This window comes from Vicugna pacos, chromosome 4 (genome assembly GCF_048564905.1).
Source record: "Vicugna pacos chromosome 4, VicPac4, whole genome shotgun sequence".
Lineage (NCBI taxonomy): Eukaryota > Metazoa > Chordata > Mammalia > Artiodactyla > Camelidae > Vicugna > Vicugna pacos.
The window spans coordinates 9,990,662-10,014,148 of NC_132990.1; the positions used below are offsets into that span (position 1 = coordinate 9,990,662).

The 23,487-nt window shown below is 43.6% G+C and overlaps 2 protein-coding genes across 3 annotated transcripts in view; one reads left to right on the forward strand and one right to left on the reverse strand.

Annotated features, from left to right (window-relative positions):
- Nucleotides 1–2,816, forward strand: part of RIGI (RNA sensor RIG-I) — a 55,376-nt gene extending 52,560 nt beyond the window's left edge. For both annotated transcript variants that reach the window (XM_072959266.1, XM_072959265.1), the window contains exons 17-18: nucleotides 271–414; nucleotides 2,163–2,816. In XM_072959266.1, the coding sequence (XP_072815367.1) occupies nucleotides 271–414; nucleotides 2,163–2,501 (483 nt within the window). In that variant the 3' untranslated portion in view covers nucleotides 2,502–2,816. The remainder of the gene's footprint in view (nucleotides 1–270; nucleotides 415–2,162) is intronic.
- A 5,024-nt stretch (nucleotides 2,817–7,840) lies between these two features.
- The window catches only part of ACO1 (aconitase 1), a 48,094-nt gene continuing 32,447 nt past the window's right edge, over nucleotides 7,841–23,487 (reverse strand). Inside the window, exons 13-21 of the mRNA XM_072959254.1 lie at nucleotides 23,062–23,146; nucleotides 22,095–22,251; nucleotides 20,858–20,982; nucleotides 19,794–19,898; nucleotides 18,962–19,104; nucleotides 15,607–15,754; nucleotides 12,024–12,146; nucleotides 8,776–8,961; nucleotides 7,841–8,219 (exon numbers count right to left, since the gene is read on the reverse strand). Coding sequence (XP_072815355.1) covers nucleotides 8,106–8,219; nucleotides 8,776–8,961; nucleotides 12,024–12,146; nucleotides 15,607–15,754; nucleotides 18,962–19,104; nucleotides 19,794–19,898; nucleotides 20,858–20,982; nucleotides 22,095–22,251; nucleotides 23,062–23,146 — 1,186 coding nt within the window. The 3' untranslated portion in view covers nucleotides 7,841–8,105. The remainder of the gene's footprint in view (nucleotides 8,220–8,775; nucleotides 8,962–12,023; nucleotides 12,147–15,606; nucleotides 15,755–18,961; nucleotides 19,105–19,793; nucleotides 19,899–20,857; nucleotides 20,983–22,094; nucleotides 22,252–23,061; nucleotides 23,147–23,487) is intronic.

Consider the following 23,487-nt stretch of genomic DNA (forward strand, 5'->3'; position numbering starts at 1 on the left):
TTTATGGATATCTTTTGTGCTTTTCCGGGCATGTTTGATGAAGAAATTGAAAGACTGACTGGAGGCCACAGTTAAACACTGACTATCAAAGAGTTAGGAGAATCAATAAAATTATCTGTGGGATGTTTATAAACAAAGCTAGGTACTGTATGTTGATGGAAGTTGTATAGAAATGAGCGATTACATACATACATATGTGTGTGTGTTTATACTAGTTATACTCAAATTACATATTTGAGAGTTTTTTGTTTTGTTTTGTTTTGCATCTAGATTCACCAGATACAGATTCATGAAAAGTTCATCAGGGATAATCAAGGAAAAGCAATGCCTGTGCCTGATAAGAAAAATAAAAAACTGCTCTGCAGAAAATGCAAAGCCTTTGCATGTTATACAGCTGATATAAGAGTGGTGGAGGTAAGTATCCTTTTTAACAAAGAGCACTGGGTCATTTTTTTAGCACTAATTAAAGCTCACTATCTATCAGTGAGATATTTATAGTATATTTAGAGTAATAGAATTCTGTTATTTCCGTTGTTGTCATGGCCATGGTCCATGCATTTTTAAAAGGCTAAAAATTTTAAAAGAAATCCTTAATGTTCAACAATTTTAAAAAATGGTTTAAAAATTGCTGTGCCGCTACTTAATTAAGGATTATGTAGCCGTTACAGATAATGGTTATGCTAAATGCAACGCGGTATCCTGGATTCGATCCTAGAACAGATAAAGGATATTATTAGAAAGAGTGGCAAAATCTGTAGTTGAGTTACTAGTAATGTGCCGATATTAATTTTTTAGTTTTGGCAAATGTGCTATCTCTGTAAGATGTTCACATTCAAGGAAGCTGAACCCGGGTGAAGGGTATACAGGAATTCTCTGGACTATCTTTGCAACTTACCTGTAAATGTAAACATGACTCCAAAATAAGGTTTACTAAACAAAATGATTAGGAAGCTTCTGTAGTATAATGAAAAACTTCTTACAAGCTAATAGTAAAGTAGGAAAAAATAACCAGGATACAAAACAGTAAATGTGCTATGATTATAGCAGTGTGAAATCATAGAAGCAACGCCACTGTCACCACCACCAGCAAAAACACTTACCTTTGTACAAAAAAAGGCTACAGGAAATGTACTAGAATGTGTTAATATTTTACAATGAGACTCCATGATTTTTTTCTCTCTCTTTACTATTTTATGTTTTCTAAACTTTCTTTTGGGGAACAGGGGTCACTTTTACAATAGAAGCAAAATCTCCTTATTTTAAAAGCATGACATCTGCAGGTCTGCTTTCCCTCTGTTTTTTTTTTTTTTTTCTTAACACTTTCAGATAAAGGGTTCGAAAAATCTCCAAAGACAAAAAATTGGATGTAACTCGGTTGCTGCTGATTGGGGAGGGTGGGGTGCCTGGGCCTGTCCAGATGATGAGTTATGACTTTAGGCTTCTGTTTGGTCTTCAGAAGTCTCTCATCAGTCCGATGTTTGAGCAAGAAGCATATTAGGGGTGAGACTGGCAAGTTCCCATACCTTTCTGAGTCTTTTTCTTTAGCTGCAAAGTATCCATTCAGCTCCAATTTGGGTGATTTTCTGTTGAAATGACCCTTTTCAATTATGCTTTCCTGAGGGACTGGTATGTAGGATTTGCATTGGTTCTGTGCATTGTGACCTTTTTTCAGGTTTATTCTAACACTGACCGTGGGCGGGGCCAGTGGACACATTAGCCCCCGACCCTCTTCAGATACACACTGACCCCTTGCTGTTCTTCTCTGTATCCTTTCGATTATTCCTGTCAGGGCCACTGGTGAGCTCAGGCTTCACAGAGCTTCGACAAATATCCCTTTGTCTCTGAATTAATAGAGCGTATCTATTTTCAGGAGCCAGGCCTCCTGGAAACTTCTTAGTCTTCCTCTTCATGAGGTGGACTTAGTCCCCCATCACCTGACTTGCACCTCCACCCGTGACACTGGGAGGCAGGCTGCATGAGTCCGGTCTGCCCTTGGGGTGAATCTGCGTTTCCTGCTTGCTCTGTCTGTAAAATAAGTGGAATCCCACCTTCTTGTCATCTCAGATGACTGTGGAGTTTTCTCTGTTTTTTTTTTTTTAATCACAGTTATGTTCTGGTCCTAACTTTCTGTTTTGTATGCCATTCGATCCCTTCTTTTGTAGGCATGCCATTTCACCGTGATTGGAGATGCTTTCAGGGAGCGCTTTGTGAGTAAGTTACACCCCAGACCGAAGAACTATGGGAGTTTTGAGAAGAAAGCAAAAATATTCTGTGCCAGGCCGAACTGTAGCCATGACTGGGGAATCCACGTGAGGTATAGGGCATTTGAGATTCCAGTTATAAAAATTGAAAGTTTTGTGGTGGAGGATGTTGAAACAGGAGTTCAGACACTCTATGCAAGGTGGAGGGACTTTCATTTTGAGAAGATACCGTTTGATGCTGCAGAAATGTCCAGATGTGCTCAGGACCTCAGTCTTCAGGGAATGGGTGATCTGGAGTAAAGAAGAAACTAGACCCAGCAGGTAAATCATGGCTCACCTAGACCACTGTCAAGATCTCTTGCCTAAAGGCTTGTTCCGTCCTGAGTGTCTATCACGTACGTAACTGCTGTTGTTTTCAGCAGTTTGCACGCTATCATTATGTAAAGCATGGGTCAATGGATCACAACACTAAATGCTCTGTAGGCCAGCAGCGCTCCCAGCACTTGGGAAAAACAAAAAAGCCTTAACGTGTTTCTCTCCTTCCCTTCCCTTCCCTGCCAGCGTACACCCATGACCACTCAGCACACACTAGAATACATGGATGAGGGCATGGAATGTTGGAAGGTTTTCCTTGCTTCCCTTTCTTTCGAGTCCAAAGCCTTAACCACTCGGCCATCACAGCATTGCTTCCCTTTCTTTCCTTCATCTACTGTGAGCTGGCTCTTGCCCATAACAATCTACTGAAATTGTTCTTGTCGAGGTCACCAGTGGCTCTGGTTGCTAAATCCAGCGGGTACTTAGTCCTTCGCCGACCTCTGTGCTCCTTTTGGCCCTGTTGAGTACTCCTTTCTTGGGACTCCCTCTCGGCCTGTATCTTCTAGCTGTATCCCAGTCTTTTCTGTTGGCTCCTCCTTGCTGATCCCTTACATGTTGGTAATTCCAGAGGTTCAACGTAGGTACACATACATAGGCATCGTAGTCACATATACGCATGTTCTCCAGGTAGTAACGTGTGGCGTCTAATCTCAGAATTCTATAGTGGACAACGTTTAGTACTGTAAGCACGTAAATGATACAGCACTCCTTAAAGCTGACTTCTCTTCTTTTAGTTTATTGTACCTCTTGCTGGAGTAATTCGTTTTCTTAACCTGTGCGGCTGTTCCATTTGAATGGTCATCCCCAGACACTTTCCAGTAATAGTTGATCATGTGGCCTTAACATTTGGTCCGCATCTGGACTCTGCTCTCAGGGAGGTCTCTTGGTTGGTATGATGAGGCAGTTTAATTTGGCTGTCCTTTCTATTTAAAAAATTAGAATATGTATCCAAATGGCATTCCTGTGTCATTTAACAAGGTTTGCTGACACCACAGAGCTTCCTTTGGGGTTTCCCAGACTTAGAGACAACTACTTGAGTTTTGCTGTCTCCATCCAGACTGGGGTGTCTTATGTCCAGTTCAGGGTCGGCACTATAGTAATTTAAGCATCTTCCCCAAACAGATTCAGATGAGCTGTTTGTGATTCACTAGGACCGTCTATGGCTTAAACAAACCTCCAAATGTCATTAAGATGTTAATATGCTCAGCATATGTGATCGCATGACTCTTTTAAAATAGCACTTATTTACATCTGAAGGCTGTTTGGTGTCCAAGAGACCACCCAGTCCACCCAGACCAATCCTAGAGCTCAGTGGGGTGACACTACAGCCACCTCATTCTCCTCTCCATCTGATGAGCGGGTGTGCACGCTGAGAATCGGAGAACCTGCCAGTTACATAACTTCTCATTGACTTAGTTTTCTTTATCTGTAAAAAAGGATAATACATACCTGTAACTTAGTTTTCTTTACCTGTAAAACAAGGATAATACATACCTGTAAGGGTTAGTGGAGAATTTTTAACTGACATTACATAGAAGTACTTGATATATATTGGTTACTTGATAATGGTTACTAGTGGGAGTATTCTTAAGTAAGACAATAAAAATGGATTATGTAAGCCAACTTGCTTGCTGATTTTTATTCATTTTCAATTTATATTTTATTAGCATATTAAGGTTTTAGTCAGCAACTTTAATGTTGGCTTTTTATCCTGCCACCAAGGAATTTATCAACTGCATGTCCTACAGTTCAACTCAGTTCTGCCACTGTCTGCCTGGAGATGGCGTCAGATCCCTACATGTTAAGGGCTCCGTCCTACGAGACTGCCCCACCCCTTCCCTGCTTGAGATGTCAAATTGTTATTACCTGTGCTTCTGAGCAATTGACTGCAAATGGGAGGTTCCAACAGCTTCCTCCTTGGGCTTTTAGAGAGGCTCACAGAACTCAGAGAAACATTTTACTTACTAGATCGCCTGTTTATTATGAAAGGATATAACTCAGGAGCAGCCAGATGGAAGAGATGCACAGGGTAAGTTATGGGGAAAGGGCTCAGAGTTTCTGTCTTTAAATCTCTTTGAGTTCACCAGCCTGGAAGCTCTTTGAAACTTGTCCTTTGAGTTTTATTGGAGGCATCATTATGTAAGCATGATTGATTAAGCCATTGACAGTTGGCTCAACCTCCAGCTCCTTTCCCCTCCCCAGAGGTCAGGGGGTGGGACTGAAAGTGCTAACCCTCTGGTCACGTGGTTGATTCTCCTGGTAACCAGCCCCCATCCCTAGGCGCGGTCCGAAAGTCAGCCATTAACATAACAAGAGACACCTTTATGGCTCTCATCACTCAGGAAATTTCCAGGGTTTTAGGAGCTCTGCCAGAAAAGAGGGACAAAGACCAAATATATATTTCTAATTATAAATCCCACTCTAACAAGTGTCTCTTTATACATGATTGCCCTTTTTAGATGTTGTTATTTAAGAACTCCAATAGGATGTATAAAACATCTACTGGAAATCTATTTGAGAAAAGTTCTTTCAAGTATCTAAATAATTCAGTTTGGATGAAGGTGAAGAGTCCTCCGTTTGCGACAGCCAACAGAAGAATGCAGACTAAAGCTGAAACAAGAAAAGCAGAACTCCCTTGTTTGACTTTAGCTTGGGGTCAAGCCATGGCAGGCATAGAGGTAGAACAGAGTACGCATTTGGTTAATATTTATTGAATGAAAGAAACCAGTTGGTAGGATTGCGGTTTAAGAATTGCACACTGTTGGCTGATGCCCAAATGCTGGCCGTTGGATTTTTAGATCAAAGGCTGCATTTCAGAACCAACTGGGAAGTCTTTTTTTTCATGGGCACACGCTGAGCCCTCTTAGAACATCCTGGCAGGGTGTCTAGGGTAGTGTAGTTTTCAAAGTTCCTCAGGCGGTTCAGATGTAATCTGACACAACCACTCGGATCGTGTCATCGCCGTGGTCCCCGCCAAAGCTGACATTGTGATATTTTCACCCGAAACGAAAAATAAGTCACCTTTAGTCAAACGCCCGATTGTGCCATAAGGCCAGGAAACTGATTCCCACTCTTAAAACTGACATTATTATTTGAATTAAAAAAACAAACAAACCAGCAGGTCATTGTTCCCTCAAGTGTGTCCTGTGAAACCCAAGTGCTGTGAGATGCTTGAAGAAAGCGTTCTGTGGGCAGACTGGCTTCTGTGTCGTCTGCTGCCCCCTCCCCTCAAATGAGCATTTCCAGCACACACTGCCAGGGTGAGTGTGTCCTGCCATAATAAGGCCCATTTAACCCAGTGGTTCCCAAATACACAGACCCTGGAAACTTTTCATTCATGTGATGTGGTAACATCCTGTGAAGCACAGTAGCTGATACCCAGCCCTGATGCTGGCCAGGCAATCAGAACTAAACTGGAGTATTAACCTTAGGATCATACCAGTAACTGTTTTATTATAGTATGTAAGAAAACTATGCATTTCGCTCAACAAAATATGCAGACCTTAGTTTTGGGGATGCAAATTATTAAAACTGTTAAAAATATCAGCTAGAATTATATAATCTGTTCATGATAATTAGGCTGGGTGAGTGGAAACGACTCAGGAGTGAAATCCTGTTCGTGGTTATGACATTCAACAGCTTCCAAAGGAAGCAGCGAGTGGAACTTCGGTTGCTGCTTTTGGGAAGCAGCCCTATACGGCTCCTACAAAACCCTGGGGGGTACCCCACACTGTCCTATCACAGCCCCGAAAGGGAGACTCTCAGAAATAATCCTCACTTAGGTGACTAAGAAACTCCCAGTGCTTTTAGCCTAGGGAATACTGGGAGACAAATCTCTAAGGTCAGAAATTATTAACTGTCACCCTGCAACTGCAAGTGGCCATGTTCCCCGGGGCAGAATGACCTGTTACAGATGGAAGGTGAGAGGGGAAATGATAGGGAGGGGACCTGAGTTAGAGTCACAAGGTCCAATGAAGCCTGTGGCCATGGCCACCCTTGTTCAAGTTCTATGAGCCAATTTTTTTTTTTTTTTTGCTTAAGGGAGTTTGAGTTGTGCTTCTAACACCATAAGGAGGAAAGTCATGACTAATATATCCTTCCACCTACATGAAGGCCATCCCATTGCCAAAGACACATGTGCTGATTTGCTGCATTAAAAACGTTCCTCAGTTAACTCACTGTGCACACCAAGGAATGCTTGATCCCCCAGGAGGGATCAGGCACCAGTGCATTCAGGAAAACTGTAAGAACCAAGGAGATGGGAATCCCATAGAGGGAAGGAGGGGCTGAGGCCAGCAAGAGTAGCACACTTCTTATCTGGGGAGTAAGCAGACCTCTCAAGTACCTTCTTGAGAAACCAGGTAAAAGAGGTTTATTTGTTCAGCCTTACTTGGGGCAAGGATGTGACACTGGCGGAGACAGTGTATTCATGAACAGGATAGAAGGTGTGTTTGGTGGTAAAGGAGGAGAGTCCAGAAGTGAAGAAATCCCACTCCAGAAGTCATAGCCACAAGGATCTGTTTCCCCATAAGCACTGAATGGGGGGAGCCAGCCTGCTCCCATGCTGAGTAATGGAGGGCTAAGGGGTGGAGGTCTTTGCCGCCCTAGAGTTTTTATGCTAGGACTGAGCTTAATCTGAGGGCCACATGCTTTTTTTTTTTTTTTTTTGGAAAACAGGGTTGTTTGTAACTTTTATTCAGGAATATAAGTCTGAGATTTGCTCTGCTCTAAATATCCCCGAACTATAGCCACACACAGAGTAGAATTTAATACCAAAGTCAAAACGTTTTCCTTGAAAATAGATTTAATCTTATTCAAATTAGAAATGTTCTGTATCTCTCTCCAAAATCACTTCCAAAGTTCTGATACGTGAAACATTTTCTGGGGAAAACTTTTGAAGACTGTAAAAGAAACCTTCGTATTTCTTTAGTGTTGATCTAAAAAAAGGTACATAATCAAAAAATTTCCACGTCTGACCCGTCCACGAGGTGTCCGGATCATTCACTCTGAAGGAAAACGCGGGGCGGGGGGATCACAATCACCAACGCGATTTGAAGTGAGAACCAGTTCCCCTCTACTCTGTCCAGTTAACACCGGTACAGGATGCAGAGGAATGGCTCTCAAGCGAAAGGTTTCATTGCTCAGAAAGTAACAGAGCGGAGCCCCAAAACGGGCAGGGGACGTACTCGTGTTCAGCCGAACGTCAACAGGCTAAGGGTGAAAAATCAACATTCTGTGATCAGTAACCTTACGGAGGGCTCAACTCGCTCTTTCTGGCATTACTGACAACCCCACCATTCTAAGCTTCCAAGTGCTAGAAAAAGATAAAAAGATGAACAGAAATAGAGAACACAGAAACGGCTGATTCTGTGCGCGGATGAAGGCAACCGTGTCGCAGACCACCCTGGGACGGCAGCGCCCTCGTGCGGCCGGGCGGGGCGGGGCGGCGTTGGCTTGGGACACGCCGGCGGGGGGCGCTGCGCTCCTTCCGGCTGCGGCGGAAGTGCCGGTCGCCGACGAAAGCAGGGCCTACTTGGCCATCTTGCGGATCATGTAGTTGAGGATGCCCCCGTTGTGGAAATATGTGAGCTCCACGTCGGTGTCAAACCTCATGACGGCCTGGAAGGTCTTGCCGGTGTCCAGCTGCAAGGACAGAGCAGCAGAGAGGAGTGGCTGGGGTGGACGCCAGCCCGCCCGCCCGCCCTGTCGGGAGGGAGGCCATCCTGCCCCGCCTGCCCTCAAGGTGCGTCCACGCGCCCGGAACAGGCGCACGCTGCCCCGGCCTGGACCCACCGAGCCGTAAGTTGCATTTTAACACGTCCTAGCGGACTTATCTTTACCGTAAAGCGCTGCAGAGCATGAATGATATAAGTGAGAGACACCTGAGAATTAGAACTAGCCTCTCAGGGCGGCAGCCGCTGGTGACGTTTGGGATGCTATTTTCTAAAGCTTTCCCGAGGGCTGCCGGAGGATTTGTGTCCGCAGTCAGCAGAGGTGTCACAGGTGTCACTAACAGGTGTCACATACACTACGTTGTGAAGGCTGGTAGGAAAGTGCTAGGAGAACTCCTAAGTCTAATGCATTTCTATTGAAAGATTTTTTTCCTTTCCAAATCCCACTGATTTTCTTCTAACAAGATTGATGACAAACACAGGGATGCTTTATAAGCTGGGCTCGACATGGAAATGTGCCAACTTACCTTGACCTGGACTTTCATTCGTGGTTTGAGGGTTTCTGGAATGCTGATAGTGTATCGTTCCTGCCCCGTGAGTCCCAGGGCGTCTGCATTCTCCCCAGGGAGATATTCGAGGGGGATCACCCCCATCCCGACCAAGTTACTTCGGTGAATGCGCTCGTAACTCTCAGCCAGGACAGCTTTGATTCCCTGATGAGCCAAAAGAGTAGCTTGGACACAGTTTTTCTTTAGGTATACAATCACTTTACAAAAGGCTGAAGTTAAACTCTTCTCACACTTAAATTCTGTTAAGTACCAGTTAATCATTTACATTAAATGTTACCCTCTAGTTATAAATAACACAGTAGCTGGGCTTTACTGATTGACTACAAGGTACAGGCAGCATGTAGGCACTGAAACGAATTCTCTCCTTCACCCTCCACCAACCCTGCAGGTACACGCCATTATTGTCCTCCTTTACCCCCGTGGTCAGCGATCTATCCCGTATTTGAACCCATGCAGTCTAACCACACACTTAGCCACTTTGTGGTCCAACATTTCTTAGCAAACTCCCATGTATCTGGAAACTACACCACAAAGCAACATAAATAAAATTCATTTTTTCCCCTTGAATTTTGCTATTATTGTAGCTGCACCAGCAGACACAGAAGATTTAATCAAGACCATTTCAGAAGACACTGCAGAGAAGGTTGATACCTACTGTATGCTGCTGTTACACTTCCTGTTTCAAGGATCAAATTGCATTGAATATAATCTTGATATAAAGCTTCCTGTTAAGTACACTTTATTGGTAATCTGTAACTGGCAATATACAGCAATGATCAATCAATAAACCAGGATACTCTATTAACTAGAACACCTCATCCTCAAGTATTTGTTAACTGTAATGTAGTATTAAGATACCCCTAAGAGGTCTCTTTAATATCTAGGGTAACTTTTAAGATCCCCTGAATCAGGGTCACTTAGGAAGCTTGTTAAAAATGTAGATTCTTGGGTACTACCCCAGATCCACTGTGTCAGAATCTCTCGCAGGGATCATGGGTGGGAGAACGATAGTGAGTCTTGTGAGTTATGAGAAGCTATAGAGCTTCTCAAACTGCTGGACATTAAAATCACTAGGGGGAGGCTTTTAAAATCCAGATGTCCACATTTTTCTCCTTACCAACTAAACCAGAATCTTTGGGGATGAGATCCAGCCATAGGTATTTTTTAAAACTCCAAAGTGTTTCCAAATTTTAGAACATATTTATAGAGGAAGGGCAGATTCTTTAGGACAGTAGATATTTTACATGGATTTACGTAAATATATATTGTGTATTTATTTTGGGGGGATGCGGCGATCTTGGTAAACATATTCTTCACGTCGCGAGCTCTGTGTAGAGGGCTGTGCGGCGCTGCAGATCACAGCCGTCCATCCTGCTCTGCGTGAGGACAGCCCGGGATTGCTGAGTGGCTGGGGCTGGGTGGCTGCACAGTGCAGTGTACACGGCTGTCTGGACAGACAGCGCTTCTCTAGAGACATCTAGACCTGTGTGGTCAGGCCACTCAAGGCTGTTCTGCTCTTTGTACAACCCCTGCTCCACCAGTCCCTTCTTCCTCGACACCTGGCCCACATGCACGTGCTTGCCGCTGCCCCTTAGGCCAGAGAGGCTCCACCTGCTTGTTTTTTAAAGGGAAACATCTGCTGTCTTGATGATTATTAACATGAGGGGCTGGGCAGACGTGCCCAGGCCTCCCTGGTAGCTGATAAGCCAACTTGATGTCATTTATTGGTAGCCTTCTCCTCCCCCGGTAGCGAAGACTGCTGCTGCGTCCTGCCTGCCCTTTGCCGCACAAGGTGGGGTGTCACTCCAGGACCTTGCTTCAGATGTGGAAGATTCCCCCTCTAGTAAACCAATGGTGACTGTCGCTGTACCTGGGCCCTTTCTTTGGTCTCCTGGCAGACACGTACAGGATGTGCAGCCCAGCCAGACTCGAGAAAGCCCTGGGCGCCAGGTCTCTTCTTATCCCCCAGGTCTCACCGTCCCCACCGATGGCCCCGCTCTCATGGCTACTATCAGCACCCAGCTCCCTTCTAAATTCCTTCCTTCCTTCCTTCCTTCCTTCCTTCCTTCCTTCCTTCCTTCCTTCCTTCCTCCCTCCCTCCCTCCCTCCCTTCCTTCCTTCCTTCCTTCCTTCCTTCCTTCCCTTTCTTAGCTTTTCTTCAGCAGTTTCTAGAAAAGCCAGGCCTTTGATATATTATCAGCTAATCAGAGGACATCATTTTTTTCCACCTGCAAAATGTTTGACTAAAAAAACCAAAATAGGTGTGATGTCAAAGATGTTTTCAGAGCCTGGGCATCTGGAGGGCTGCCTGCCAGACAGCCATATTTTTTACAGTATTTGTGGATATCAGCTTATTTAGTGTCTCCCAAGTGCATTAATTTGCTCGAGCCATACGTTATTTTAAATACCAGCTAACCTGTTACCCTTCCCTGAGGATTTAAGCCAGGCAGCAGGCATTTTCCCTGTTTTCAGGGCAAGCAAATGCTGGAAAGGTAAAAGCTCTCTGTTTCCCGTAGCTCCCCCCTCCCCGCCCACCCTACCCTCACCCGGGGACTCCTCAAGCAGGTCAAGCTGGGAAATGGCTTGAAGGCTCTAAAGAGCCCTCTGCATACACAGAGGGCTTCCTTTTCTCTAGAGCCTGTAAGCAGATTTTCACAGGCAGTGAAAAGCAGTTGTAAAAAGTGCATTCCCCAAGTTTATCCAAAGCTCAGACTCCTTACTTTTTCCCTTCTGTGAACCTGACAGACAGTGTGTAGCAGTAGCCCTGGCTTATTCCTCACGTTTACCTGGGACAGTGTGAACAAATAAACTTTGGGTGTTCAACCTCTGAGAATGTTATGAAAACCATGAAACTTTTCCCCATTAAAAAAAAGGCATAAAATACTACACACTTTTGGATATAATCTCATAGACTTCAGGACCCTCCTCTCAAGTGTTCTGTCTACACCCCCAAAGAGCCACGGATCTCAGGATATAAATGTCTAAGGGAACCTGTTCAACTCTTGATTACCCTTCAGTGAGTGAAGTCAGTCCAGGTCTACCAAGAGGCAGGAGATGAATGAACACTATGCTTTTCTGAGCTTGCTTTGCTCTTCCACAGCATCTTAGAAAGTAAAGCAGAGGAATTTATTTCTAGTCCTTCTCCCAGCTTCCCTCCTGGTTCAGAAGGGCAGCTGCCTGCTGGGATGTCTTTTCACGATACTCACCAGTAGGAAAGGGCCCTTGGCCGCCCAGTCTCGGGAGCTGCCTGAGCCGTACTCCTTGCCGGCCAGAATGATCAGAGGAAGGCCCGCCTGCTGGTACCGCTCAGCAGCATCGAACACATCAAGCTGAGAAAAGAGGAAGATTTTACAGATGCAGTGAAGGCGCAGAGTGTGGAAGGAGGCCAGTGAGTCCTGGTGGGACACATAGGGGCAGAATGCCTGCAATTGGCCAAGCCAACGTAAAGCCAATGGAAAACTCAACCAGTCGCTTGCCTGGTCTACAAATACCTAGTTAACTCCATCTAGTACCTCTATCAAACTGAATTTTATACTCTTAACTGAAATGCGTAATTGTTGTCCTAGTTTTAGAAAAACATTCAAAGCCTAGGGCATCGGAGAGAAAGGAAATTAGATCAGTTTTTTAAAAAGAACTCTTCCATAGGTTAAAGTATTTTAAAGGTTAAGAAGCAGAAAATCCCACCTAAACCTGGGTTTTGACTCAGTGATGGTCAGTTGTGAAGGGTAGTCAAACACAAAGAAGGTCACATTCAGCTGGAAAGAACACATGAATATAGAAGTTGTTAAACAAACAAGCAAAAGCCAGTAACGGCCTTTTCTTTCTAACCAAATAATCTGTATCCTTTCAAAGAGCAGAAAGAAACAACCTGCCTGATATTTTGAGAGATATCTGTTACTGGCTTTGGGTATTAAGAATGTGGGAGTGTGTGTTTTAAAGTGCTTTCAAAACTACTGTAAAGCTGACAGTCCCACGGCAAAGCAGGTCATGGAACCGGAGATCAGAGGGACTAAGCAGGTGTAGGATTCCGGGCTCCTGGCTTTTCCCTTACATGAGCCGTTCTGAGGGGACCAAGCAGCTTATAAAGCAATAGCTCCCTGAACTCTCTCTCTTCTAAAGAAAACATAATATTTAGTGGCTTCTTCTGTACTGTGCCTCTGTATCCCTAAGTATTATATTTAATCTGCCAGTTTTTCATTTATCCTTTTTTGTTATTTTCTATTAATTTCCTAGTTTGAGGATTTAGTTCTTTTAACCACCACTCCCATAGGGCCCCCCCACCACAGTCTTCTGCCATCATTATGTTATATGTTATAATTAGGTAAATGCTATTTATGGCCGAGTCATTTAGTATACTATGATTTCCTTTTCTTGGCAATTAAAAAAAAATTTCTACTGGAATTAGTAGTTATTTTTGTGTGTATGTGCTCACCTGTTTCTATGTCCCTACCCATTCATTCATCCCCAAGTGCTCTGTCTGAAATACAAGTCTTCTCTAAAGACATTCAAATTTTTCAGGCAGTCGATCATTTAGAAGTCTTTTTCATGGAGATGTTACTCCTGGAGCCCTCAGTTCCTGTGTGGACTAATGGCTCTCTGAGGATGTGGTGCATTCCTGTTACAGAGGAATCTTCCTTCTCTAACACCCTGGCGATTCCCTGCATTTCTTTTTCCTGGATCCTACATCTTCCCCTTTTCTTCGTTGATTCCCTCGTTTGGTGGAACACATTGACCAAGGAGCTTTCTGAGACTGGGAATGAGGGGTATTTTTAAAGTTTCTGAATATTGAAATTCGTTATTACTTTAATTTCATTCGGCTGGTAGTACGAGAGACGTAGATTTTTAGGGTCCAAATACTTGTCCTCAGTCTTAAGTTTCTAGAGTTGCTTTGCGTGCTTCTGATCCCTGAAACAGTGCACATAAGCTGTTCTTTCCCTCTCTGGAAGTTTCTAGATCTTCTCCTTATCTCTGCTGTTGTTAATTTCACAATGATGTGACTTGGAGTGGGTCATTCTTTAATCATGTGGCTGGGTGTTCAGTGGTCCTTTCAGTCTGGAGTCTCAGATTTTGAATTTCTTCGTGTTACTTTAATAATACCCTCTCAAATTTTGTCTTCTCTTTTTAGCATCTTTATTCAGTCAGATGTTGGCCCTCCTCAGTTCAGTCTTTACTTTTCTTACATTTTCTCTCTTAGCTTCCCCTTTCTATATTCTGGAAGATTTTCTTGACGAATCAGCTTTTCCTGTGAATTTTTTTTAGGGGCTTTTTTTTTTTTTTAAAGAGTTCTTGTCCTCTGGTTACTTTACAGCAACAGAAAATCATCTTTTATCACTGAGGAGACAATTGTTTTTCTTAGTTTTCTTATACTCTCTGCTTTACCTGTGGCCTGCCTTTTAATCCCCTGTTCTTTGTCTGTCTTTGAGGTTCAAGGCTTGGCTCAAATGTCTGTTCATCTCTGATTCTGCCCCTTGTTTAAGCTGAGTCACTAAACATCTGACTGGGAGTTCTCTGTGATGGTGGGGTTGTAAATAAGGGAGGGTCACTGTGACAGTATCCTGGAGGCCCCAGGATGTATCTAACTGCAAGTCTTTCCCTTTCATCTCTTGTGCATTTTACCGTTTATTTGTGTCTTTTTCATTTAATACTTGGTTTGTCATCCCTGCTATTCACTGAACAAATACGTCCTGCGGACTGACTGTGTGCTGGGTCCTGGGGATCAGAGTCTCTGTGAAGAGTCTGCTTTACAAACACAGAGCCAGTCACAAGTCAGGCACTGTGTGTGGTGGTAAAGAGCACTGACTTTAGAGTCAGACTCTCTGGGTTATTTAACCTCAGCTCTTCTGCTTGGGGCCTTAGGAGGGTATGTGGGCTCTCTAGGCCCAGTTCCCAATTTAAAACAAGGAGAATTATGGTACTTTCCTCAAAGGGTTGTTGTCAGGATTAAACCAGTCAGTAAATGCAGAGAGCTAAAAACAGCACTTGGGATGTAGTAAGTGCCACAGACATACTGGTCATTATTATTTTAAAATACTCTGGGAGGGTTATTTCCCTCCCAGCATTCACTGGGGAGGGAAGTGACCCAGAGGACCTCCTGCAGGTGCCAGATACTCTGCTAGGTGTTTTACATGTCATTCCATTTAAGGTTAAGCCTCAGAGCCTTACAAAGTAGATAATGTTTCTGCTTCACAGGTAAGAAAAATGAGGCTCAGAGAGGGAAATAACTTGCTGCAGGCCCCTCAGGTAATAGGTGAAGCTGGGATTTGAACCCAGGAGTGTCTGATTCAAAGTGCAGTCTTCTTACATGCCTCCCAGCTGCGAACAGCAGTTCCAGCTGTAATATGCCAACTCCAAACAGTTCCCTTTAGAGCCCAAGCAAGCCTCCACAGGCCTCCACATTCCTTCTTTCCCAGTGGTATGGTAAATTAATTAAAGTTATAAAATAGCACTTCTTAATAAATATCCCCTACCTTAACCTGGAATTTCCCCCTCAAGTACTCTAAACTGACGCAATTTCACTCAGAGGCTCTTTGAGCTCCACTCCCAGGAAACTAGAGTAAGTTAAAGCATGAAACAGAATCTCTAATCAGGAAAAGAAGGTCTTCCAGTTTAAAGGGCCTCTCCATCAGTGATGAACTCTACATACATGCCCACCTGGCAAGACAGCACATGAAGCAAGAGGTAGGATGAGCTGTGAAGAAGAAAATAAGACCTGAAGGAAAGTCAAATATCCAGCCACCCAGAGCCTGAGAAATGCTGGCTTCTCCACGAAGCAGAAAACACAATACTCACAATTTCTCCAGAAGGCAGATGGATAGTCTGTGGTGCCTGCTTGTTCAGGAATTTGTTTAATAAGCGGATGTTGGCAAATGTCCCCCGCGCCATGATAGCGTCGTTACCTCGGCGGGAGCCATAGGAGTTGAATTCTCGTGGAGTCAGGCTAAGAACAGAAGCAGGAGAGACCTAGTTAGTGAACTGAGAGAAGATTAAACTTGGCTTATACCAAGAAAAGAGAAAAACCACAAACCTAGATATTCTCTAAGTCTACTAAGTACTGTTCTCCAAGGCAGAAAAGCTGTTCCCATAGCTTCAGCTGAAGGCAGAGTGAGAGGTGAGAAGTGGGATGGTGAATCAGTATTGTCCCAGCATCAACTTCCAGTCTTAGAAATCTGGGTGGAACAATGAGGAGGAACTCTAATAAGAACATCTTACAGTGAACATAGTGACCAGTTCACTGGGCTGTTTCTTAAAATGCTAGGAGGTGTGTGTTAATGATCTATTAGTTAGATCTGTTGAAGTTTGAGAGTCTATGAATGGGCTTCATGAGTAGATGAGTATGTCTATGAACCCCTGAAATTATGTCCAAAATGTGGATGTGAATTTTTCTGGGAAGGTATATTTCCTTTCCTTCAATTCCCTAAGGAGTCTATGTCTCAAAAGAGTGACAATAATCACCAATCAAAAAAGGTTTGGTTATTGCTTGTTTCCCTAGTTTCTTCCTCAAGCCTCAACCTTTTGTGTTTCTCTAGTTTCTCTGCCCTTGGAACCCTTTTCTCCCTTTCATTCAGCAGCTTTTTACTGAGCACCAACTATGTGCCAGGAACTGCTCTAGGTGCCTGGGGTACATCAATGAGCAAAACAGACAAAGATCCCTGCCTTTGCAGGGCTTGCATTCTAGAAGGTGGAGACAGATTTTAAAAAGGAGATCCTACATGAGTGTTAATAGATTATAGTTAATACCTTAGAAAAAAGAAAAGGTAGATCAGGGCGAGGAGAACAAGAGTATGGTGGGGGTGACCTCATGGATGATGTCTTGAACTTGGTGAGGGAGTTAGCTAAGAGAGTATCTTGGGGAAGAGCATCCAAGAGGAAAAAATAGCCAGCTTGATTAAAGGCTCTCAGGCAGAAGGGTACTTGGCCTTGCCTGGAACATTCAGAGAACAAGGTGGTGTCCAGAGTATGTGGCTGAGGGAAAGAGCAGGGACTCGTTGACCCCTCTTCAGTATCACCTGCTCTTCTCTACTTGCTGATGGATTCATGTCTTCACTCAAAGTAAAATCCTTTCCCTTTAAAATCTCACATGTATCTATGTACAGGCAGTTTCCATACACTTTAAAAAGTAGTTGCCCCATGCTAAAAAAAAAAAATCATGAAACAGACCACTGTGCATCACCTCCTCTAGATAGATGTGGGCTGTCTTCTTACACTCACAACACTTACATTTCTGGGGACTATGAAATATTCTTGTTCTGAATGAACAGACTGTCTCATAGGATGCACTAGGAGAAGGCAGAGACTGAGTGATCACAGCAGAAGGGGAATTCAGGAAGAAAATGGGTTAGCCACCTGCAAGGGAGGTGAGGGGCAAGGCAGTTGTCTGCTCCCACTGAGAAAAGAAAAGTGTTGGATTTTGTTCCTCAAATCGGCTGTGGGCCCCATCACTGAAGAAGCTAATTCAGTAGGTGGGGATGGGAGACACGAATTTTTATGTCCTCAGATGACGCATGGAAAGTCAAATTTAGGACTGACTTTGATTAATATCAGTGTATTAGGTAACAGTAGGTAATATTGGTGTAATACCTGTTAAAATCAGGTATTTGACTGAAGGATTGATGAATGTTTAAATTGCAAATCCTCGAAGCAGTTCTCTGTAAATATTACGTTTCTCAACCAGGAGATGTCAGTGCATTTCTGGTTCCATCCCTGCTGAGTGCTTCAAGTGCAACAAGGCTCCGTGACAGGCTAAGAGCAGAGTCTTGTACTTTATTTTTTGAACCATTTTTAATTGAAATATAGTTTCTCTATTGCCTGGGTAGACCGCCCTAGGAGAACATTGCTAAGATTTATGTCAGAGAATGTTTTGCCTATGTTTCCTTCTAGGAGGTTTATAGTGTCTTTCTTTAAGCCATTTTGAGTTTACGTTTGTGTACAGTGTGAGGGGAGTGTTCTAACGTCCTTGATTCACATGTGGCTGTCCAGCTTTCCCAGCACCACCTGTTGAAGAGATTGTTTTTTTCTCCATTGTATATTCTTGCCTCCTTTGTTGAAGATTAATTGACCATAGGTCTCTGGGTTCATTTCTGGGCTCTCTATTGTTCTATTAATCCATATGTCCAGTTTTGTGTCAAAACCACGCTCTTTTGATTACTGTAGCTCTGTAGTATTGTCTGAAGTCTGGGAGGGTTATTCCTTCAGCTTCGTTCCAATGTTCACAGCAGCACTATATACAATAGCCAAGACGTGGAAGCAGCCTAGATGTCCATCAATAGACAAATGGATAGAGTAGTTGTGGTATATTTATACAATGGAATACTACTCAGCCATAAAAAAGAATAAAATAATGCCATTTACAGCAACATGGATGGCCCTGGAAAATGTCATTCTAAGTGAAGTAAGCCAGAAAGAGAAAGAAAAATACCATATGATATCACTCATATGTGGAATCAAAAAAAAAAAAAAGGAAAAAAGAGGACATTAATGAACTCATCTACAAAACAGAAACAGACTTGCAGATAGTAAACAATCTTACGGTTACTGGGGGAAAGCAGGTGGGAAGGAATAAACCTGGGAGTTTGAGATTTGCAAATGTTAACCACTATATAAAAATAGATAAATTTCTGTTGTATAGCACAGGGAACTATATTCAATATCCTGTAATAACCTTTAATGAAAATATCAAAATGAATATATATATGCATGACTGGGACATTATGCTGTTAAAAAAAAGAAACCCTTTTTAAAAAAAAAGTTATTTTACAATGTGTTAATTTCAGGTGTACAGCAAAGTGATTCAGTTGTATGTGTATATATATTCTTTTTCAGACTCTTTTCCATTATAGGTTGTTATTACAAGATATTGAATAGTTCTGGAGACCTGTACTTTAACAGTCATGCTGGGGGCAGGGATGACAGTTGAGTCCAATGAGCACACTTATTCAATAAGAAGGTTCTCTCCCCTCCTGGGGTTCACTTGCTGATGGATTCTCCCATGGAAGCTTCGAAGCAGTAAACAGATGACTAGTTTTTAAGCCCCAGCATTCAGTGAAAAACTGGATTCTGATTCCAAAGAGCCCATGTGAAAAGAGAAATACGGGTCTCACTCTCTGCATTTCTGCCTTCAGGCTCTCCTCCCCTCCCTCATACTTACCCTCTGTTAGTTAAGTAGCGAGCAGCAGGGCTGTTTCTTGCAATATTTCCAGCCGGAGAGATGTGGTCAGTTGTTACTGAATCTCCCAAATTTAGCAGCACATAGGCATCCACTATAGATTTCGGGGGCTGAAGATCCAAAGTCTAAGAAAGAACACAACAAGTCAGTGCTGGCCCAGGTTTCTCCAGCACGTCACCAGGGAGCCTCGACAGTAGTGGTCCGTGGACCTGAGCCAGGTGACAGCCCTACATCAATGTATAGAAAATTCTAGTTTTATCAGGAGTGCTTAGAAAAATGCGGTGAATTTACTCAAAATGTTCATATCTCACCCTCGAAAGGAGGTGAAGTATTGGCAGTGCCCCTCACAAGCCACAGGGAAACTGCTGCAATGACATCTTCCTTCTCCATGTGCAGGGAACTCCTCAGACGCTGAGGACAGCAGGAGTCCTGACTTCTCTCCCCCCACCCCCTCCCACCCGGGGCAGGGCAACTCCCTGATGGTCAGTTTCAGGCTTTCCCTTACTTTTATGGGTATAAGGTCTGAATATGGTGGGCGGTGGGGCTGCTCTCCCAGACAGTCCCTGAGACTCTACTGAGTCCGTGTCCAATAGGGTGTGTCTACACAGCCACACAGAAGCCCTGGACAGAGAAAGTACAGGCTCACTCCAGCCAAATACCCTAGCTTCCCCAAACTCCCCAGGATGACCTGTGCAGGTTTCTAAAGGTTAATGAAATGGGTAGTATAAGCAAGGGTACTGGATAATCAAGTAGATTTTATAAGGCAAGAAACTTTCTGAAGAACTCATTTTGTTAAAAAAATAAGAAGTCCTACCAGGTCTTCAAAGAATGGTGGTGACTTAATGTAGGTAGATTTGGGGTTCCAACAATACAGCTTATCGGATGGGGCTGCTAAGGCATTCCAGCTTTCATTCACAGTCTTAGGAAAAAAAGAGAAAGGGAAAGGCAGATCTAATCACATTCCATTCTAAGGAAAGTTTAACATGAAAACACAAAACATATTCAAGCTAAGAGTGCAGTAAAAACCATTCTTATTCTGGTCTGTTCCTCTGTACAGACAGCACCATGCTAAGTAATCAAAGTTTGGGGTAATTTGCTGCACAGCAGTAGGTAACTAATACATGTACTTATAAGTATAATTTGAGATAATAAGATTGTACCAAAGGGGAAATTATTTACTGTCTGAAGATTTTGGGAAGTAGACTGCCAGGTCAACAGGGACATTAGCTAGCAAATGACAGCGGTTGCATACACCGCATATGTCCATTAGCTAAGTCTTTGAAGAAATGCATTTAACCGAATGTCCAGCAAACTCCTTCATACCATTTCCCAATGAGCAGCTTGTGGGTGGGCCCAGTGCATGAGTATAATCCCATTTGACCCCTCTCCCCATACAGTCTGCTCCCTTATTTCACACCACCAGCCCCAGTCAGAAGCCCCTGGGTCAGTGTAACACAGAAACGGGGAGAGGAGTAACATCCAAGAGTCTCAGAAGATGATACTGAGCCCAATACATTTTCTCCCTATTTGTAAAATGCATAGTAAGTTTTATTTATTTCCAGTTTGGTAGTTTGGTGTTACCTACTGAGTGGCTTTTATTTTTATTACTTTTTAAAGCATCCGAATAATTCTGAGAGGTGCATTTAACCAGTTGACCCCTCAGGGACACACTGTAGTGACATCAGGGGTCCTAAACCACAACTGACACAATACCCCGCCATCTGCCTGAGGAAGGGGGAGCTATAGAAAGCTGGCCCAGAACCACACAAGCTGAAGCCTTTCCTCCTGAGGCTGCTGCTCAGTTGTCCGAATCTGGGAATGTCAGGGGAGCGTGGGGTCTGTAAAAATGAGCAGCTTTCCCTTGGGCACCCGCCTTACCTCTATCTTCTGGTAGACCTCCTTAAACATCCCGGGGATGACGTACTGGCGCTCCACCACCTGGATCTCATCTCTGGTTGGCCAGATGTCTTTCAGAAATACTTGTTGCCCCTTTGCACTTACCCCTGGGGGAAATGTTTGTTAGTGAGAAGAACTGCATTTCATACCCCATTTCCTCTGTCATGTACAGTCAGTTCTTGTTGTTCAGGGAAGCTCTACAAAGTCCACGTACGCGCTGAATTGGAGAATACGCAGTCACTGCCCCCAGGGGACACAGGGGGTTAGGCTCCGAGAGACTCCATCCACATTTTCATCAACTGAACAATACATCACCTTGCTTTATGTGTGCTTCTATTTCAAGATACCTTATTTAATATATACTGTTAACACTTTCATATTGAACTCGAAAGCCTGTCTAACACGAGGCCCATCACAGCCTTCTTGGGCTTAGGAACACTACACAGTATTTCAGCATTACTCTCAGGGGCCATTTTAAACAGTGAAATCAACAACAAAAAGCACTAAAATGTGAATAACATGGCATTAAACAGAGCACAGACAGGAAACAGAACACTTGTTTGCAGTATGAGACCTGAAACAAGAAGGCAGCAGGTCATGTTGTTCAGCTTCAGCTGAGAGCAGGCACGGCGGGCAACTCAGTTTTCACCCCCATGCACGTCTGTTCGTGACCACGGGAGAGTGATGAGCATTGATTTGGGAGTTAAATCCATTTTAAGGAGTAGTCAAATTTGCAAATATGGAATCCATATATAACGAGGATCAACAGTACCTCAAAAGCTATGGTTCCTAAAAGTAAATTCCAGGGCACTGTTTTCATATTATCCAGTCTGGTTAGCATGCGTTGAGGAGAGTACAGCAAAAAAACCAGTGGAAAAGGAAACAAAGCATCATTTCCCCTGAATTTGGAGAAGCTGCACTGTGTAGGATGGTGTTGCTACAGACTAAATATGAAAACAATGCCTATCATGAGAGTAAAGCAGGAGCTGGAAAGAGAGGAACCAGAGAAGCCACCAGAGTGGCAGGAACTCTGTTACTTGTGGTGTTTCTTTCCCTCTTGTCGTCCCTTTCCCTTTAACTGAAATAGTTATGTCCTAGCTGTGTATTGCTTCCTTCTCCTCTCATCTCTTGAGGTTCTAGGCTTCATTATTTATCAAGGAAAGCAGTAGTACTGTCAAATTCATTGGGGAAAAAACTATCCACACAGATAAAATCTTACCCAGTGGCTCTTTCTCAAAGTCAATCCTAATGGTGCCGGCAATCGCATAAGCTATTACTAAGGGTGGAGAGGCTAAATAGTTGGCCCGGGTGTTGGGGTGAACTCGCCCTTCAAAATTCCTGTTTCCAGACAGTACTCCAACAGCTACGAGGTCCCCCTGTGTGAGGCAAGGGAGAAAGCAGGTCACAAAGACAAGAGATCGCCTAGGTGTTTTAGACCATTTGCCAAGGTTTTCCCTTTAAGTAAAGTAGCCCTCAAGCTTCCCTTTCACCTGGTCCTCCCCCCCGGGAAGAAGAGCACACAGGGCGGCCATGTGGGGGACACTCTGGGTCAGAAGAAGCAGAGACATGTTCAGTGGCTTCTGCTCATGAGAAAATACCAGGTGGGTCAGAAGGCAACATCCTGGTTCTTTGGCTGCTGGGGGCCAGAGAACAGGTGGGGAAGAGTACAAGCTAAAGGGAGCCACACTGACTGACATGGACTCTACAATTAATGCACAGCAAACCAAATAGTATTTCTGAGTGCTACTGGGTTTATGGGACAAAAATCAAGCCAACACAATTAGTTACGATTCATTTGTGTGGATGCTCTTCTGACTTGGAAGCAGTTTTCAGACAACAGGAATAAAGGATTCTGGCGCCTCTGCAGTCAAAGCCAGCATTTATGGAGCATGTGTGTTCCATGCACCTCAGTAAGTCCTCAATGTCCACTGTCACCTTAATGCTCACAACTCTATGAAACATATACCATTACTGTCTCCAGTTTACAGTTGTGAAAACTGAGGCACAAAGAGGTTAATTAACTTTCCCAAAGGTATACAGCTAGTAAGTTTAGCTCAAATCCAAAGGCCAGACTCTTAACCACATCCCCTGTTGCCCGGACCTTCATGAAATTACCAGCATTTTGGTCACACATCTTATAAAAAAGGACAACAGCTCTGGAGACCCACAGGCCCCTCTGTAATTACCTGTGTGATGGCTTCTACCACAGCTTCAGGCAAGGGCCCACTGTTGCCAATGCAGGTCATGCAGCCATAGCCCACCACGTCAAACCTAGGTGCAAGAGAGAAGTGCAGGGTGGAGAGAGACTCTCAGTGGGACCGTCTGCTGGTTATAGTTCCTGGAGGCCACTGATTTAAAGAGAATAGCAGCGCATGAAATAAATTTAGCACAGTGCCGTTTCTATAAAGCTCTCATTCTTCGGAGCATTTTGATCTATTCATTCATTCTAGATCATTCAATTAAGAGTCCTTTTTATGATTTACTTTTTTTTTTAATTGAAGTATAGTCTTTTTATAATATTGTGTGAGTTTCAGGTATACAGCCAAGTGATTCAGTAATATATATGTACACAATTTTTTTCCAGATTATTTTCCATTACAGGTTATTACAGG